Source organism: Thermobia domestica, chromosome 5, assembly GCF_964235325.1.
Source record: "Thermobia domestica chromosome 5, izTheDome1.hap1.1, whole genome shotgun sequence".
Taxonomy (NCBI): Eukaryota; Metazoa; Arthropoda; class Insecta; order Zygentoma; family Lepismatidae; genus Thermobia; species Thermobia domestica.
This window is the reverse complement of record NC_137458.1, coordinates 231,129,977-231,150,261: the sequence shown is the minus strand read 5'-3', so window position 1 is coordinate 231,150,261 and position 20,285 is coordinate 231,129,977. Positions and strand designations below refer to the sequence as shown.

The 20,285-nt window shown below is 36.2% G+C and overlaps 1 protein-coding gene across 2 annotated transcripts in view; it reads right to left on the bottom strand.

Moving 5' to 3' along the window:
- Positions 1 to 20,285, bottom strand: part of LOC145684790 (serine protease 44-like) — a 111,832-nt gene that overhangs the window by 13,166 nt on the left and 78,381 nt on the right. For both annotated transcript variants that reach the window (XM_081757160.1, XM_081757161.1), the window contains 2 exons: positions 19,538 to 19,773; positions 3,303 to 3,502 (listed from right to left, as the gene is read on the bottom strand). In XM_081757160.1, the coding sequence (XP_081613286.1) occupies positions 3,303 to 3,502; positions 19,538 to 19,773 (436 nt within the window). The remainder of the gene's footprint in view (positions 1 to 3,302; positions 3,503 to 19,537; positions 19,774 to 20,285) is intronic.

Genomic DNA, 20,285 nt, shown 5'->3' with positions numbered 1-20,285 from the left:
AGTAATTTTTAATAGATAAAAAGCAAAACAAACAAAATTTATCCTTGAATATTGGTGTATCGCATTACCATTTCAAGTACAGATATAAGATTTAAGAGGAACTATAATTACATGTAACTTAATTTAGCGTTCCAAACTAAGTTATTGTTATATTATATATTGCGTTATTTAATATCTTTTTATATAGCGTTCAGTACTAAAATAAACCCTGTGATTTAAAAATGTCATAAATTTGGGTTTTCTTAAGTTAACAATTTTATTTTGTTTAAAGTGTCGATATGTGCAGTAAAATCAGACCTATTTAGTTAATAAGAACACACCAAACTATAAAAAAGGAATTGTTATAATTCATTTCTTTAAAAAAGAGGTTTTGCAAAATTTAATCACAAAGGAGAGATTGCTGTTTTCTTGGTCTTACTTGGATCAATTGTAAATCTAATGGACTTTAAAGTCGAATATTCTCTTCACACGAGAATGTGAGTAAGACGATGTTTCTTGTAAATTCCACTGACGAAGAAGTGAAGGATAAGAGAATTATTCTCCCAATTATTACATTATCATTTTGATTAATCTTTCTCCTTTCCTGAGTTCGTCGTTGCATCATTCTCAGCATAAGCGCCTTTGGCGCGGGAAACTCGGTATATTGTCCGATGGGAATATACAGTAGGTGTTTCCGAGTTCACGTTCACCTGCATGTCCACGTTTCATATAGGTTCAGCAAGGATGTTAATTACTAATCCAACCATCGATTTTCATTTTGCCTCGGAAATACTTTTTTTTTTTAAATTTCTAACTTTTGAGTATTAGTATCACTGCCTCTTTAAATATCAAAATTCAATTCTGAAGGGGAAGAAGATAAGTATTTTTTATCCATCTCAGAGACTGTTATTCTCAGAAAATATAATTATTTTGTCATCATATCTTGTAACATTCAAGCTCATGAAAACACAAATAAGCACTAAATTTTATATATGACCTCGTTGCTACTTGGGTAGTGTACACGTCTTCGGCACGGGAGCCCAGGTTTCGATTCCTTGTGAGAGGTCATGAGGTTTAGGTTCCACGTTAAGCTTCGTTACCTTTATCTTTTTTCCACTGCCTTTAACATTCATGTTTCGTGATTCCTTTGACTATGTTGCATCCATTTTAGAACAATTTATTTTCTAAATACGCAATCTACATAATCTATTCTATATTTATGCTGAAATTTTGCTATCTCCCTTTTTGGTTTCTGAGATAGGTAGAGGAATTATTTGTTTTTCATTGATTTTCCATTTACGTTAATTTTAATGTCTCGTTCTTTTGACTATACTCTACCCATTTAAGGACAATTTGCTTTTGGAATATAGAATTAAGATAGCTGCATTTGAGCTTAATTTAAGCCATTTCCCAGTTTTGGTTTTACAGATATGTTGTGGAATTAGTTTTTCATTGATTTTCCATTGACATTAATGTTTCGTGCATTTTAACTACGTTCCATCCATTTTAGGACAATTCGGGCCTTCTACATTTGAGCTGAATTTCAGCCATCTCCCTGGTTTGATTTTTGAGATGAGTGGTGGAATTATTTGTTTTTCATTGAATTTCCACTGACATTAATGTTAATGCTTCGTGCTGTTTTTGGTATGTTCCATCCATTTTAGGTCAAATTGGTTTGTTTTATGAATGTAGTATCAAGATAGTATCTTCTGCATTTAAGCTGAATTTCAGCCAGCTCCCCCAAAATCTGTTCACATCATTGCAAGCGGATGGGCCCTTTTATATAAAGGCGTTTCCCGATATAAAGAATAGAAATACTGCAGTTCTTTTCTGTTGCACGAATTACAAATTCTACCCTAACCTGGCGGGAAAGAGGAAAAGTTTACAGTCAGTGTTTTACTATTATAATATATTGTTTCAAAATCTTAAATGGCATAAAAAATGGAATTTTATATATATATGTTGATTTCCGCTCCATATAATACAAACAAGCTCTTTAATTTTACAATTTAGCATTGATGGCGCAGGTGATGTTAAAGTAGATATATTTGACGCAAAATAATGGTTTTTGAATGAAACTCAAATACAAAAGTACAATACTACTGACTAATTGACTTGCTATTCTAGGTATCTTCTTGATGAGTATAGTGAAAATAAATTTTGGGTTGCTATTACAGTGTTTTAACGTAGGTTTTCTTTAGAGGAAAATATTTAAACATGCATTGTTAATATGATTAGAAGCTGACAAGCTCATTACTTTTAAATCACTGGATATAACAGTCGGGAAAGTGGGAGATTCAGCTAATTTCAACTAATGATTTTCATGATAATATATTGACTTACAGTTATATGTGCGAGAAAGCCATTTTGCTGGGAACAAATTCTATGAAGTGCGTGATTCTATAAATTAACGAGAAAGATACAAACTGAAAACAAAATTCCTTAAGTGTTAATAATCTTCATAAAGTTTTATTCGAAGTACTATGAGTCTGCCAATTATATATTCAAGTAGCAGCAAGTAACATGTCTGATGGAGCCGATGTTACATTGCCGAAGTTGTTACTAACTAACTAACTCAGAGGTTCAATGTTACGTTCACAAAAGCTCTCCATTGACTTCTGTTCTTAGTCAATGGATCCAGTTTCTACTTTGTACTATTTCTGCGAGGTCCATTTTAATATTGTCCTCACATCTGCGCCTAGATCTTGCCAATGACGTTTCGCTACTGGATTTCCAGTCAAAACTTCGATAGCGTTCCTATTTTCTTCTATTCTTGCTACGTGACCTGCCGAAGCTGTTACACAAGTATGGTTAATATTATTTGGTGGTTTGGTCAGCTTTGTTTTATTAATAGTGTTGAATATTTCCAAAGCTATACTGAAGAAGATACAATATATATAGCGATGGAATTTAAGCCCGAAATTTTGTTAATCTCAAGTGACGATGCTGCCTAAAAACACATGTACGTAGGTGGAAAGTACTTCTTGGTTTTGAGTGTAATACCAGTAGTTTGTACCCAATATCCCTATTACAACTTTAAATAATAAATTGTGGTCGAAAACTGTTTTGTTCATTTTTCTGTATATGTTATTGTTAATAACTAGGAAGTTTCTTAAGTATGCCTGAAAATTGTTTTCGGAAGCACAAGTCAACTGTTGCTGATAACTTATCCGTAATTGATTGGGACATATGGCAATAATAACGTGTGATGATTTAAAGTTACTGGAATATGTGTATCGTAATAAACCCTAAAATACAGGAAAGTAGACTACAACATTCACGGAAAAAGTAATTGCAATAAATTGATAGATCTTGCTACTTACCGTACATGATTCCACACCATCATTTGTACCACAGAAATTTTCTTCACCAACTTCACTGAACGTGTATTTTGTATTATTCACACATTCTTCTCTAGTCAATGTTTGAACTACTCCATATCCTAGCATTGGTCTGAAACTATCTGCAGCAGGTTCACGTACCCATCCAACACTGTATGCTACCTCGCCAATTCTATGCATCCCTATTAAAGATATGAAAGATAATTCATAATGTCACACTTTCTACAAGAAAGTGACACATAAAAGAAACCATATTTCCAGTTTGTTTCAATATGTCGTTATATCATATTAATTACAATTTTACTATGGTAAGAAATATCACATTGTGTAGTAGCTCCAGTATTGTACGCTTTCGTATCACATGAGAGAGCTGATTGTTAGTAGAGAAAATGTTTTAAAAAATTATCTGGTTATAAAGTTACGATTTCTCCCATTTCAGCACCGACGTGGATCTCTAGCTTAATATGAAATCTAGCCATCAATAGAACATGAGTATCCCTCACCGAAAATGCATGTGCTAGTTACACAACTACGAAAGGGTACAGACGTTAATAAGTCTGTTTATCTTAGAATTAATTTTTCTTTTACAGAAAGCCAGATTTTGTATGTTGGAAAAGCCGGAAATTTTCACATCTTGGACTTTCTATGGTTTTCTTATTCAAGTATCACTACTATGTTCTAGTGATGTATTCTGCAATCTAAAAAGTATCTTTATAGCATTTAGTACTTCTGGGTTCTATGTTCAGTTCCAAGCTGACTATCGTTGGGCTCTAATAGCTCTATCAAAAGTCACTTGGAATTAGCAATTATTTCGAGGTTGTCCCAAAACTGCTTCAATTCACTGTGTATGACACAAACTTTCAGTCGATGTAAACTACGAATATACTATCAAACTCCCGCATCAAATATGGAGGCTGATTTTAAAGCAAAGTTCACGAAGTATACAGTCTGCTCCTTTAGCTGCGAGTGGATTTGTTTGTATTTTACAAGTACATGCAAAAATCCTGATTAGTTCTTCAACTGCTGGTAGTTGATTTCTGAAGCCATCAGATGTTTATTTGCTACCAACTTCTCTATGCTGATTATAGCAAATTAAGCTGATAATAACCTGAATGTATATTCCAAGTTATAATGACTGAACATATCCTGAAATTTTGATGCACATTATTTAAGAAAATATACTAACCGATCACAAGCATATTTATGTTTGCTTTACGGTGAACCATGTATATTGATGGTTGTCTTTGTTTTGTAGATCCGTGAATTTGATTGTTCGATTCTGGAATGCTAAAATGCTTTGTCTTACTCAATTGTCTTTACTTCTTTCTTGTAAATTTACGGTTATTTGGAAGGATTATTTCTTGTCTTTTCCTCTTGCCGTTCGAGCCTTTTAGGATTACTTTCGTATTATCCTTTCGATCAGTAGCTGTCAGCGAGAGCGAATTGCTTGAGGGAACATTGTTGCTGCACGGAGCTGACAAAAGAAGAGTTTCACGACTAGAGTCGCTTCAAAATTTTCACCATTTGTAAATATAACAGAGAACATTCTACACTATTATTCCTTTATTTACCACACATTAGAGAGAAACCGTGAGCACATTGATCTCTAGTCCTGTGTATTCCTAACATATAAATCATTAGCTGGGAAAGATAATGATAGCTTTTTAAGTGGTATCTCTTACTTTCACATTAAACAATTAAAAATATGTAATGTGTGTAATGGAGCGTAATGATGTGGATTATGGTAGTATACATTACAGTTATAACTGGCGACTGTAAACTTCTCTGTCTTATGTGAATTTCAAACTAGCAAACAAGTAACAACATGAATTCAATCTAACAATGCCTGTATTATCAAAACTCCATACTATGAGTGCTTGTCTTGTGTTTTGACTTACAGATCGGATACATGAATAAGGCATTCAATACGAATTACAGTATCAGAACGAAAAAAGGGAGATATATATGCTGGGAAACACTCTCAAATACACAGATATAGGAAAATATTCACATGGATCAGAAGGTCCAGGGTTGCGGATACTATTGAACTAAAGTCATCGAAGTGGCCGTGGTTCAGTCATATTGTAGGAAGAAATATTAATAAATGGACATAAGTAATCCTTAACTGGAAATCAAGAGAAAAATGGATTTTTTGGGAAATGTCCTAATAATGTTGTGTGGCGAAGCAAAGAAACACTATGGAATGAGAGGAAAACATTCACCAAATATATAATAGTTGTGCAGAAGAGTGCAGAGAGAATTATCCAGCAGTGAATTGTTAAAAGTTGAGGATATTAAATATAATTTGTTTTCATAAACTTGTGTCACTTTATTGACAACGAATGAGATGCCTCTAGCTAACTTGGAGTTATCACAGGTAATTTTTTCTTATCAATAAGAAAGGGATAATTTTATAATACATGGCATCAAGCGTAAATAGAAAGCTGTTGTCCTGAAAAAAGAGAACTGGTGAAAATCTTCAGCTCGGTGGGCTCCAAGTCCCATATTGATTAGAGATTGCCTCTTTAAAAAAAAGGGACAACTTTAACATATGGAAAAAGTTCTAGACCTCATATTTCTTTTCACTTTCGTTGGTTAATGGCATTTCATTTCCGTGGAGGAAAAGGCAAATTATTCAATATAAAGCAGTTGACTCTTTGCCAATTCATGTCTTTACCAGAACTTATGAGGCTTCATACCCACAAATGACAGCAGCCAATAAAATGCAAAATAGAAAATTAGTTATTTCTTGCTACTCTAGAATTTTCCTGAAATAAAAGATGATCGGCTACGACGGTTTGACGGTTGTAGAAAAAATACTTTATCTCAATTCAAAACATTCCATGTCAGCAAGAAGGTAAGCTATGAAGGACTACAAGAAACTAAAGTTTTCAATACAGCAAAAGTGTTCAGCCAACATAAGTTAGACGACAAGTTCTTTATACAAATGTCCTCATTCTGAAAGTATTCGAAGTACTTACCCAACTACAGTCAAATTCTTCAGCCATGGTAAGTTATGATATCGATTCTGTGAAGTTCCTGAAATAAGTTCCTCATCGTGTAAGTACGTTGACTGATCAATAAAGACTGATCATCTGTCTTTATGAGGCGAATACAACAGCAAGGCACAGAAAACAAAATACGTCTTTGTAGTGGGAGAAGTGACAAATCGATCGAGTAAGCTTGAAACCCATGACGTCAGGGATGTAACCTTGGCGGCTGTTCAACTACACGGAATTTCAGTTTCGCATAAGGCGACATGGAGGTGACACGAGAAGAACAGTACAGTACATTGAAAGTATATTTTTGCTTCACGAAAATAGCAGCTGAAGCATATGCGATGTTACAGGAGTCGTATTGGGAATCTGGGCTTCCCTATAACACAACGCGAAGATGATTCAAAATGTTTAAAGATGGGAGATAATCAACTTCAGAGGAAGGTGGACTCAGTACTCCAGTAACTGTTTTGATGGAAATGAACATCAGTAACGCGGCTGTAATAGTGAAAGAAGATAGTCGAATCACAGTAAGAGAACTAGCGCAAAGAACGGACATTTCATTTGGTTTTGAACATACGCTGCTCACGGACAAACTGCTTATGACACATGTGTGTATGTGCGGTGGGTTACACGATTGCTTATCCCCGATCGAAAGGCTGTGTGTGTGGAGGTTTGTTCGGAGTGGAAATTAAAGCTACAAAAATATCCCACCTTTCTGTCGAAACTCATCACTGCCGATGAAGGTTGGCTTCTTCATTAAGTAGAGAGTTCTGTGTAGGAGTCTTCTTTATCACCAACACACAAGAAAATGAGAGTGGTTACTTCTGCTAACATTGGTCATCTCATTTTAGGTATTCGAGACATGGTGTACCAACATGTCGTCCCACGACATACATCTGTCATGGAAGTGTATTATAAAGTTGTATTGCAAACCTTCCAAGCTCACATTCAGCGGGATCGACTACATTTGAAAGAAACAGGATGAGTGCTACTGCATGATAACGCTAGGTCCCATATTGCGAATGCTGTCATGGACTATCTTGGAAAGATCAACGTTCCGTATGTATCCCATCCTCCATATAGCCCTGATGGTACCAAATAATTACCTAAAGGTATTATTGTTTAGGATACTCTGTGATACCACAACATTAACAATATTACCAACTCAACATAAAGTTTTATTGTTTCAAACAACATTATGTCAGCCTATTACATACTGTATTGCAAATCTACATACGAAACGAAAACTTATAATATCATACTTTTTATCTAGTATTCCAAACTAAGGATGCTACAGTATCACAAACATCAAAAGAACAATCAAATTTTCAAGCGTTCTACAACAGTAATAACACAAGTGAAACAAATGTGGTACTGTACATTGATAGTACTTTAATGCTGAAAGTACTTTAATACTACAATCGTCATATGACACATTTCAAATAAGTGCAGCCATGAAAGAAATAAGTCAGCTGGGCAAGAGGAGAATATATTCCCAGCTCTGTTCACGTGAGTTAACATCTCCGAGAGAATTGCTGCTTTCACGTGAGGTCTGTAAGCAATTTTTAGAAACAAATCCAGTGCCTGCTGAAAAGCAATGTTCTTTACGATATTAAGAAGGGAACATTCGGATTTGGTGAATTCAATTGGCGAAAATGATTGCAAGCATTGGATTCAGCACTAAAAGAAACAGAGAAAGAGAGGGTGCTTAGTGACAAGCCGTGTACAGGGTGGAAGATAAGCGAGAGCGAAGTGCGGAGACAGAACGTGGAAAATGTCTAGAAATGGTATGTTAATTTTGAAACGAGTAGAGTGATTGAGGGAAAATGTTGGATATGATTAATGCATGTAGGGCTCCACTGAATAGGCGTAATGTCAATCATAGGGGACATCTGTAAAGCCACCATGTTGGATTTAGCGGGATATACGTGAAAGTGGTAAGGTGACACATGGCTCTTGACGCACACTAATAGTGACCAATACAGTTTGAGACCTCTGTAGTGGCAGGTGTTCTACGCTATGGCAAAGTGTCAATACTGTCTAAAGGTGACATGAATGAGGAACAACCATAAACATGAATGAGGCCACTTTTCAGACAAGAAACGTCCCCACATACCCAATATTCGTTCAGATGCTGGTGAAAGTCCAAATATGACCTAGGACAACCTGAAAGAGTTCATGACTGAGGTTTTCTGACTTTCTACAGACCTGAAAGAATTGTTGTTCCTCGTTTCATAGAGAACTAATAAAGATAAGGAGTTGGTGCAGAAACCGGATAATGTTGAACTTACCCGACTCCTTACCCCTGATAGTTGCACGTGACTTATGCAACCGATGGATGTTTTGTTCGTCCCCTCGTATAAGAATTATCTAAAATATATAACATATTGTTACGATACTATTAAAAAACAACCCTAAAATTTAATCATCTACCAATCTCATAATAACCAATGGGATAAATGAAATTAAGCTAGACATAACTGCTATTTAAGCATGGTTCAATATACTGTTTTTCTGTCATCTGACTGCAACATATGACAATGGGGCAACTTCATTAACTTGCAATCACTCAGCCATTTCCAGTTTAGAGTAACAACGTTCCAAGTTATGGTTAGATATGATTTCTACAAAACTGGATATTTGCAAACAGCACCTGGTGCATTCGTGACAAATATCGACAACTGCTTCAATTTTAATCCGGTAGCTGCTGTGAAGAGCCCGATTGTCCATCTTTATCGTTTTTCAAATGTGCCCACTGCTGTCTTCAATTTTGTATCAACCACACAATCATTCTTAAGGTCCATAACAGTTGCAATAAAAAACCGGTCTCAAACTGGTTTCAATAGACGGTGTGCGTCAAGAACCATATGTCACATGACCACTTTCCCGTATATTCTTCTTGTGGTAATTCAAACATGGTTGGCAGTACACCAATTCAGTGGAGCTCTATATGCATTCCCCATATACAACATTCACCTCAATCCCTCTACTCGTTTCAAAATTAACATGCCATTTCCAGACATTTTCTGGGTTCTACCTTTGCACTTTGCCGTCACTTATCTCCCACCCTGTATAGGGTCTGCCACTAAAAGCCCTCTCTTTCTTTGTTTCTTTTAGTACTGAATCCAGTGTTAGCAATCAGTTTCAGAAATTGAGTTCGCCAAAGCGGAATGTTCCCCTGTAAGCTTAATGCTTCTAGCCAGATAAGAAAAACAATAGAAATGCGAGGAAAAGAAACCATCCAAGGGAAAAAATCATTCAAGAAAAAAAATCATTCGTGCATAGTAGTTTACAAGTGCAGGATTACTTATTATAATTAATTTAGGTATCTAAATACTCATGATCCACTGACAGGTAATTTAGGAGTGAACAATGAAAAGTGACACCAGAAATTCAAGACTGTATTATTGGTCTAATACTATAAAATGAAATGGGCATTTTAACAGTGCACGATCATGTCTTGAAGGTTAAAGGAAACATGATGATTTAGCAAAATGGATAATGAAATCAAGTGAGGAATGAAGTGGAAGGCAATAAAGAACTCTTCGAAACCAACGAGCACGATGATGTTCAACACAAACTTACATGGTATGGCTTAGAATCGAGCCTATGGCATTGAAGCCAGAAGTAAGCGCTCTATCATTGAGATATCATACTCTAATTATGACGGAAGGGCGCTCCCGATTCTGACGTCGACTGATTGGGTGGTGGATTGATTTGGAGCTTAGCATCATGTTCTGCGCCAAGGAATTTAAGACTTGAAACTATATCTTAGCGTGGAATCTGAACCAAATAAGCTCTCACCAGGTATCGATCCCGGGTCTCGAGCGCCGAAGGTGAATACTGTGACTAATATGAGGGAATTTCCCACGGTTACGACGTAAACTTCCTGATTTTTGCTATTGTTGTTCACGAAGGGATCTGTGTCGTCTCGCGAAATATCATGGAAATTCCATCTATTGGACGAGGTCGTTTTATCTCATTTTCCTCATCAACACCACTTTCTGCACACAATAACACACACAAGGATAAATAGCATGTGTATGGGTTTCCAGTATTATGGCGCTTCGTTTACTCGTGATACATTTCAATTAAAAGATCATAGTTATAATATCTCTACTATCGTTACAGGTTGTTATAGTTTAAGTGTCTTCATAATCTCTTAAGTATTGCTGCTCGTGAAATTTTCACCAATATTGCTTCAAGCATTTAAGTCAACAGATTTCATTATTTCTGTTTATTAAAGGGAAGTTTGAATGACAAATTCTTTACAAGTGAGATTAGGAGGTTGATGAAGAAACATGCTTAGTCTTGAAGGAGGTAGTGAAAAAGGAACCCTTAAGTAACAGGACTAAAAAAGATTTTGTAGTAGAATATTATGCTGCCCACACTAAACCAAAAAAAAAATATTTTCAGATGGACAATGTCCCAGAGGTCTTCATGATTCATTCAATAATTAACGTTCAGATCTAATATAAAACGCTACAACAAAACTTTTGATTGAATGTGTTAGAAAATAAGATGTTTCATTCAGTAGGTGAACGGTGGGGACACTTGCACAGTGGTCCAGATATCCGGAAAACTTGGCCAAAATTCAGACAAGCCACATGGACTGCATGTGTGGTTTGAAATCGTTAGAAATACCTGAAAGAAGATGATAGGAAGTGTCTGAAGTTATACTGGATTTTTCTTACATAATATTATTCGTCACTTCTATCCATACGATCAAAATATTCTTTCTGAGTCATCTTCACTGACATCTGTGACATGGACCATGAATGGCTGTGGAGCGTCCAGCAGGCATACTAGTTCACATGTTAGTGGCTTTCGTTTTTCTCTGGTTATCATTTTATGCCGCAAGGTTGAAATGATAGGATCAGAGGTAACGAGAAGGCGTTAAATCTCATCTCGCATGGTAAGCTCCCTTGAGCTTTTCCAGGCGTGGTGCTCCCGAAATTGCTTCAGATACTTGTTGCGAGCTTCCTGCGCTTCTTCTGACATCTGTAGAACAGACAGATGTAGGTAGGATATGATGGCCGCACCATGAAAATGCACCTTGTGGCTGATTGTGGCTGATTCACGATGAGGATGAGTCTTTCCTTTAGTTGGTGTTGGACTTATATCTTCTTTTGTTCTACCACAGATTTATTCTTTTCTCCCCTGACCTGCCATAATTGTATATCTAGACGATATAATACATGCAGAAGCCTTTTTTGTATTGGGAGTGCCCGCTGCTGCCATCACAACTCCCTTTTGCTATAAGTACATATTTTGTTATGAAATTCTGCATGAGGAACTCTTCCTGGACATTGCTAAGCGTTGACTGGTGTGATCCAACAGTTCCTGAAGCGGGACCTCTGGAACTGATTTAGACACTTGTAGTCCGTGTGCGTATAACTTCGTTTTTTGACTCTACCAGTTTGTTATAGGCTGGGTAGACATCATGCTGTAAATCCTTTACGTCAGACCGAATAAACTTATATTGATGTTTAGTCATGTAACCCTGTAGGAATAGTGCAAGTGCTGCATCAGGCCTGTATTTTCGAGTTCCTGATTCCGAAACTTCATATTGTCTAGATGTCCATGCTACCCGCCCTACTCTTACTTCTTTGCCCTACTCGGAGAACTCAGACTTTCTTTCAATAGCTTCGTTTGTTCAAACTTTCCTTTTTGTCTAAGTTTCATAGTGGTTGCTTCTGCCAAAATACAGCTAGTGTGGGACTTTTGTGGGTTTTCTGTCTTCCTTATACGTGATAGTTCACTGCCGTCCTCAAAACAAACACTTGGTCTACCCTTAGGTGTTGATACATGCTTCTCCTCTTCCATGAGAAAAACGACGTTTTCGTCCAGCCATGTTGTATATTTCTGCAAGGAACGGTCAGTCATGCGATGCATTTTATCCAGTCGTAGAAATGCATGAGTAATAAATACAATAATGCTTTGCTGAATAGTTTGTATTTCTTTTACCGTCTTTGGCCTCACTTCTTCCAGAACATGATTTACGAATTGGCTCCGTTGCTCTTCCCATCCTCCACTCATGGACTGCAGCAAGAGGAATAGGTCTCTTCTTTTTGCATTGAAACTCAATTTTGGAATTGAAATGACAGAATAACAATGTATCATGCAATGTACGTCATACTCTTTTCGTTGCTATTACCTTTGTTTTCAAACATTCTACTAATGCGACTTTCACTATTTTTCGCTCTATATTACACTCATTCATATATAACCTTATTTTTCTACGAAAGAGCCAGAAACGGGCAAGTTCTTCCTTTCTTCCCATCTCAAGGGTTATTGCTCTAGGTTCGGAACAAGAAGTGGGCGTGTAACGAAGTGTAACAAATTTTGCACATGAAATTATAGTTTTCAGTTTATAATTAATTTCTAATGGATGCAGTGGTACAATTACCTATAATCTATCAGATGGTGCAATCATATATCCAATAATAACTTTGTTATTCAAAAGATGAATGTCTTTATAAATATTAGAAATAAAAATATCATGTCCGTATTGAGTGTATGCAGGTACACAAATTCCAAAATAATGCCGCCCTTCTCACAATGCTAAATGTGACAAATCATTAGCATACATTGGTACAATTTAGATGGTTCTGGATGTCTACTGGGAGGCTGAAAGATGTCCATGGCAGGTATTTTGTATTCCCCAGATAGTTGGGATCTCAAAACTATATAGCACATATTCCATCTGTGTGTTTGAAAAAAATCATTTTTGGCCAGGTTTTTCGGGTTCCTGGACCACTGTGACTTGAAGGAAGAAAGGAATGAAAAAGGAAGGAAGAGGACTGGGACCTGTATGTTAGGTACCATTCCGGCATTTGCCTGATACGAATGAGAAAAATCGAAGAGAACCTCATTCAGAACGGCTGGATTGAAAAAGCTGTTACACCTTTTCGACCGTCAATCATTGTTTCCATACCTCATCGAATCAATACAGTGAGAGATAGTGATGGGGCGTGGACAGGCTATTAGGTTTAACATTTTAAGACTTCGTTTTTATTAAAAAGTCATTTGTTCAAACTAATATTAGTTTGAAGATATGAAGTGCTCCCGAGTAGAAGGAAAAAATGTAGTTCTAAGCATTTGAAATTGCCAAGACAGACTGAAATATTTTATCCTATTCTTTTTTTAATAAGTGTAATTATATTTTTCTTCCTATGAGAATTAAAAATTCTTTTTATTTGTACACTAGCAATTATTCCGAACGTCTTCCACTACTACTCCTACTGCCAGAATTAATAATATTTTCGTTCGCCATTTCCAACACGTTCCATATATCCGTTCAAAAAAAATTGTAAATAGAAACTATTCTTTTTTAGATTCGTAGTATATTTTGTTAAAATAACAATATAACGCATACATAATCGAATGATTTTTATCGAAAGAAAGCGTTTTACTATGTGTTTGTATTAACATTTTTAAAGTTGCCCTAAAATTTGACAAAGCTTAGAGATAAGTCGGGATTTCGGAAGTTTGTCCGGTACCCCAGGACACACCTCTGTAACTACGAAAATTTTGAACCAAAGCGTTTCACTATAGTTTCATATAGAAAATATTCTACTGTACGTTTTAAGGAAAATATCTACAATAAAAATAACTGAGTATCACTGAACACTAAGGCATATAATAAACTAACGTTTAGTATATGTATAAGTAATTATAATACCTTCGCTACAAAATACATCTGTTGTCTGGTTCCCATCATATAGACATATCCCCACCATTTTTCTTTCAGAACATTAAATATGTTGAGAAGAATCTGAGCATAATGATAATGATACCTGTAAACTCTAATAAAAATTACCCCGTATTCTTAATGTGTACCTTCCTTGTGGTGCACACTCTAGAACATTTTCAAACCTATAGGAAACAAATATTACATGCTGGCACGTTCTACAATTTCGAACATTCTGGAACATTCCTGGATCATTCTAGAAGGTTCTAGAGGATCCTGAAAATTCAACAACATTCTCGAACCTTTGGTAAACTTCTATAGTAGCCTGTAACATTTTCCAAGATTTTTGATGATTCTAGAACATTCTGGAATATTCGACCAATAATGATTTGTGTAGAAAGAAGAGCAACATTTAAATTGAAAATAAAGAAATGCAAGCATTGTCGTTAAAATTTAACCCATTTTTAGCACAGTAACACCTTTGCTAGAGCGTTTTTCTCCCTTTAGGACTTCCGCTGGTCCAAATCAAAACCTACTTCATGGATGGGAGATACAGGGCTACAATACCATATAACTCCCATGGGGCTGATGGTCTTGATTTCGGAGGCTTTGTGGCACGCACGGACAAACCACATTTACTTTTATTATATATAGTGATTTTTCTATTGGAATTAGAAAAAATATTCTAAACAATTTTGGAACACTCAGTGCCAAGGCGTAGATAAGTAGGATGATTTATTTAGTTATCTGTGTGAAATATATTTTTCTTTCTTTCTTCCTATATATGAGAATTAACATATCCCTTTATTATTCTATGGAAATTAGAAAATAGATATTCAGATCAGTTAGAGATTTTCAGATATGTAATGCCAAGAAGGAGCTAGACTATTTTATTTGGTCTTCTATTTTTCTTTCTTTCTTCATAGTGGCCAGTAAGATTCTTATCTAGTCAATCGGAAGTAGCTCGTCTGAAGGCAAAACATGGAGAGGGAGCAAGTGAATTCGACACGTGCCAATGTACCCTTTGAAAAGGGATGGATGTGAGAAAGTGAGCATTTTTCTCTTTCATGCTTCTGTACAAAGTTACAAGAAAGTGAAAAGTTGACTTTTTTCGAAAGGCTATTTCGAAAAAGTATTTAGATAAGTACCACATTCAATTACGTACATGATCTTCAATGTACTTAAATGACGGTTTGACAGTGTTATAGTGTTGTGTAACCATAGTGGATAAGCAAAGTAGCTGATTGTTTATGGAATAGCATGGACGAAATCCTGCTTGGTAAATCGGTAAGAGCTGTCAACATTCGATGTAGATATGTAGACGTAGGACTAAAGTATGCTCTAAGACTTTGCTAAATGTGAACGTAAATTGTATCGAACGGTAAGACGATTTAGGTCCGGGTGATTTGTGCGGCTTCGTAAACATCAATGTCTTAGAGGTTTTCCAGGTGACGGGAAAATAGTCAGTAGCATGAATGTAAATATATTGGCTAAGAGGATAAGCAAAGTGAGAGGACTTTCTTTTACGTGTCGGTAGGTAATACTATCAAACCCTGGCGCACTGTTTCATTTGCTTTTAACAACTGACGTTATGTCTTGTACAGCGATTAGTGTGGTAAAAGGCTAGTCCAGGCTAGTTACAGGGCATAGTATGAAGCACGTAGAGTTGAAAGATGGAAGATGATGTGTTGACTTCAGCTGCCGGCTGGTGAGCAGGTGCACCAATGTTGGGTGTGAGGGTTTCTTGAAGAAAATCGACGAAGGCGTTGGCCATTTCGACATTATTATGGATAAGAGATTTCGCTGTCATAATTGATATGGTGTTTCAGTGAACGTTTCGCAAAAGGGCATTGAACTGTTCCCGAAATATCGTGGGATGATCAGCTCAGAGAGAGAATTACATGTTTTAACCTAACATCGTAGTTTATAAGCTCAAATGTAATTCTTGACAGTTTGCTGAAGTTGTCGATGGTGACGGAGTGACTCGGGAATACCTGTGCTTTGAAAATCTCTATAAAACTGTCAGGGGCGAGTAATGCACGTGAGGTATTGCGGACGTTACACTTGTTAATATGATTTGGATGTAAAGCCTGTGACAAACATCTTGGCATTTCAGCTAAACGAATAAAACGCAAGCTCTGACACGACGTTGCCGAGTGCTAAGGGGCGTGATTATGGCTAAGCAGACGAACTATAGCGCGATCAGGTGGCAGACGATATATGTAAATTTGAACAAAATAAACGTGACAATACCGCTGGCCTCTCATTTGCTAGTAGCATTAGCGCCGCCTTCAAATGCCAAGATGTTTGTCACGCCGTTTAGTAGCGTGTATGAAGAGAGAACTTGCTTCTTGAATTATAGTGGTAAGGGTGTCTGTGCGATGATAGAGTTCGTCTTCAGTGGTACGAGGTTTCAAATATTCTACAGCAGTTCTGAGGTGAGCTAGATACTGATCCCATTTGGCTTTGTCAAACCTGAGACTGGTGCTTTAAAAGTGATGAGATGAATGCCTGGAATTTGTACTCAGTTGAAGCTTACTTAGAACATTGTCACTACCAAGTGGGTCGAGAACATCAACATGTCTTGTGAAACTAGATTGGTTGCAGTGATGGTTAGTGATTGGGAGATTATGAAAGATACCATCAGTTTGCGTTGTGAGGAAGTTTTAAAAATTAGTTCTCTCCAGGTCTGGTTTAATATTCATATTGAAATCAGCCATGATTATAAAACGTTTAACCTTGTCTCAAAATATATTGAATGAATGAAGTAGGTAGCGAATGTCCAGGCCTGAAATAAATAGTAGCAATAATGATGGCTATGTTACGGAAGTATAATGTTAGTATCAGATATTAAGAAAGACCAAAGAGATTACAATGATATCAACGGGGTACTATTCGAGGAAGAAATCCCACAGCTGTTTCCCCATTTGCTCGTTTGGTAGGAAGTAAGCCATCTTGCCTGATGAGAGTGTAGACTGCAAGGAGGCAAGAGCAGATGGAGTAAGGAAGGTTTCGTTAAGATGGAATACTGTGACTTTTTAATCTAGCAACAACGCTTCAAATAGAGATTTGTTTTCTTAAGTGAGCGAATATTGAGAAACAGAAATGTTAGATCCATGATGAAGCGACATCTTCATCAAATGTGTCGATAGGTACTTTGTATTTGATAGTGCTGAGTAGGTTAAGATCTTTTGTTTTAAAGACGAAATCATTCCTTGCTTTTATAATTTCTCTTCATGATACACGTGGAAAATATTTGTGAAGTTGAAGATTGATCTGTTTCTCATTCGAAAATTTATTGTCAAAGTTAGTCAAGAGGAAGAAGTCTTTTCCAGCTTTTGCAGATTGTGTGCTGAATAGGAGAGAAGCTGCAGGTGGGTCAGCTATCATGTCGTGAGATCCTTGGTCTTTGTCTATGGTTGTATGCTGCTTTTTGGTTGGCGGTGAGAGCTGCAAATAAGTAGCATTGCTACCTTGATTTATAGAACAGCGTGAAGCAACACAGCTAACAGAACTTAGTGGTGTGCTTCTGGTTCGTACAGTTGATTCGTTAGTCCGTTTTTTGCGATCTTCCGCTTTAGTAGGACAACCGGAAAGACCAAGAAAGAGGCTTTGTAACCTGGGTTGACCTGTTATGGATTTGCCAGTGTTTATGTCAGAGTTCGCCATCGTGATAACCGCTTCATAGGCGAAGCTCACGCGTCGCTTGCTAGAGAATACTAATATTTTGGAATGTAGCTAACATCGAAGTGCTGCGCTTCACCTTCTAGAGAGCCCAATATTTATGGCGTGCCGCTAACACCGAAGTGTTGCGCTTTGCTGCTAGAGATTAGTAATATTTTGGCGTTCCGCTAACACCGAAGTGCTGCGTTTCACATTCTACAGGTTAGTAATTTTAGCGTGCGGCTAACACCGATGTGTTGCGCTTCGCTCTAATATGTGTGAACTTACAAAACCGAGGTGAGTGACTCAAAACAAAGAGATAACAGAGACTCATCCGTATGCTAGAAACACTGGTGAAAACCTCAAAAATATGAGCTGGCCCCTTGGAAATATGAGAATCTTTCTCAATCCCTGAAATAAGATGATCACATATTTCTCCCAGGTATGTATGTTATACCTGATCACCGCATTACGTTACAAAAGCTATAAGCAGAGCTAGGAGTTACGGGTATGGATGTATACTTAAAAATTATAATGCAGTTTAAAGCAATTAGATATTTCAAACCGTTTGGGAGATGTGGAAAAATATAGACCTGCTATATTACTTTAAGTGACGAATTTGCGGGAACATTTTAAGGATTTTTATTTGTTTTGTTTCTATAACATTATAACAACACTGTCTGGTAGGTGCAATTACACTAAGGTCTCGAAATTACATTATTTAAAGCTATGTTGTATATCTTGAAAGTTTTCAAAATATCTCCACGACAGTTTGGGACATCAAATTGACGTAAAGGGCACTTTGATGTTTACATCTACTGAAAACCAACTGTATAATTGTTAAGTTACTTATCAAAGTGGTTTTTCGAGATAAGGTTCTGCTGAACGTCAAATTTTAGTCCTTTGTAACTTTGATCGTATTCATTAAAAATCCGTCATATCCTATTCATAGTATTTGGCAATAAAGTACTTTGATTATGCATTGCCCTGTCTGTCTCATTTGTGTTATCACTAAGGTGCAGGGCATCAGTATTTTTATGTTTGTTATACTGTACATCCTTTAGTTTTCAACATTGCAACACAAATGTGATATTGTATATTTTCGTTTTAAATGTAAATTTGAGATATGTAATACCCTGACATAGAGTCGTTTGAAAAATACAACTGTATGTTGGGTTAAACTGTTAGTATTACAGAGTATATCAAATAATGTTGCTTGCCGATATTATCATGATACAACATTTCAGCGTTCTTTGTTCATAATTTTACAAGGGTCTATGAAGATAAATGATCGACCTGATATATATGTAATAAAATATATATATGTAATATCTCGATACTCTTGTAATAAAAGATACATAAAGATACATTCTTAAGCTGCTGAAAATAGAAAATATATATTAAAATTGTAATCTAAAATACTTAACCCAATTAAAATTATAAATACCTAAAATTGTTTACTGAACTATGTATTTTTCAAGCACGTTAGTGTTGAACCAATTACAATATAAATAAAATGAAATATTTCAGTTTTATTTCCTACACGCATGTCCTGTAGTCTAAGGGTAGGGCTTTAATGGTAGTGATGTATTTGAAAAAATAGGTGGTTGAAGAATGTGATAGGAATTTGGGGAACCTGAACAAAACCTACCGATTTAATGTCCTCCACAAATTCACAAAACGTTCGATCAGAACTGGGATCTCTCTGACCAGAGCTGATCGTTCTGCTATTGAGCTACTGTATTCTCTCATAATTAAAAAGAAACTATTCTATAGAACAGCACATACTTAATAATACAAATATGTTAATAACATTCACGTTAAGTATATGACAGTGGGAAGTATACAATTAATGATATTACCTTTTTCGCCCTTCTCTCCGACAGAAATACTTGGTAAGCAAATAGGATTAATATTCCAAGAATAATTAACTTCATCTTTCAGAAGCACAAGAGCAATATCACTGCTATAGTGCGTTCTTTGCTCTGTATAGTTTGGATGAATTTTCACAGATTCAATTTTCTTTACAACAACATCTTTCGTCAAATGAGTGGCATCATGTGCACCAAGCAGTACATCCATGTCATTGATCAGACTACTGTTCAAACAAGAGAAGAAGCGCATATTAGATAGTGTTTTAGTCTAAGAAAGCAGTACAGTATATGAAATATCTTATGTAGAAACAAGTTATTAAAACAGTGTTAAGTAATATCTTATGGTTCTATTGTACTGTGTGAAAAGAAAAGTTATTGGTTATTTACCTTTAAAAAGTCAATAAAACATCAAGTGTAGAACTATGTTCAACTTCAGCCTAAACTTGTTTAAGAGAAAGGATTTAAGGAACTCACATCTGCGTTTATAAACTTTCGCTCGTTTTATGAAACTAAATGAGGATAATAACTGATCAGTTATACCTGACTGTCCACAATTTCCGACATTATGTCTGCGATACACACAGTTAATTACGAAGGAAATACTGTATATACCATCTCTAATATATCAGAGATGGCGTATGTCGATACAAACTTGACCCAATTATCAACTGACTCACCAACCACAGTGATTCACGACCCACTGGACCCACGACCAATCCTGATCCACTCTGAACCA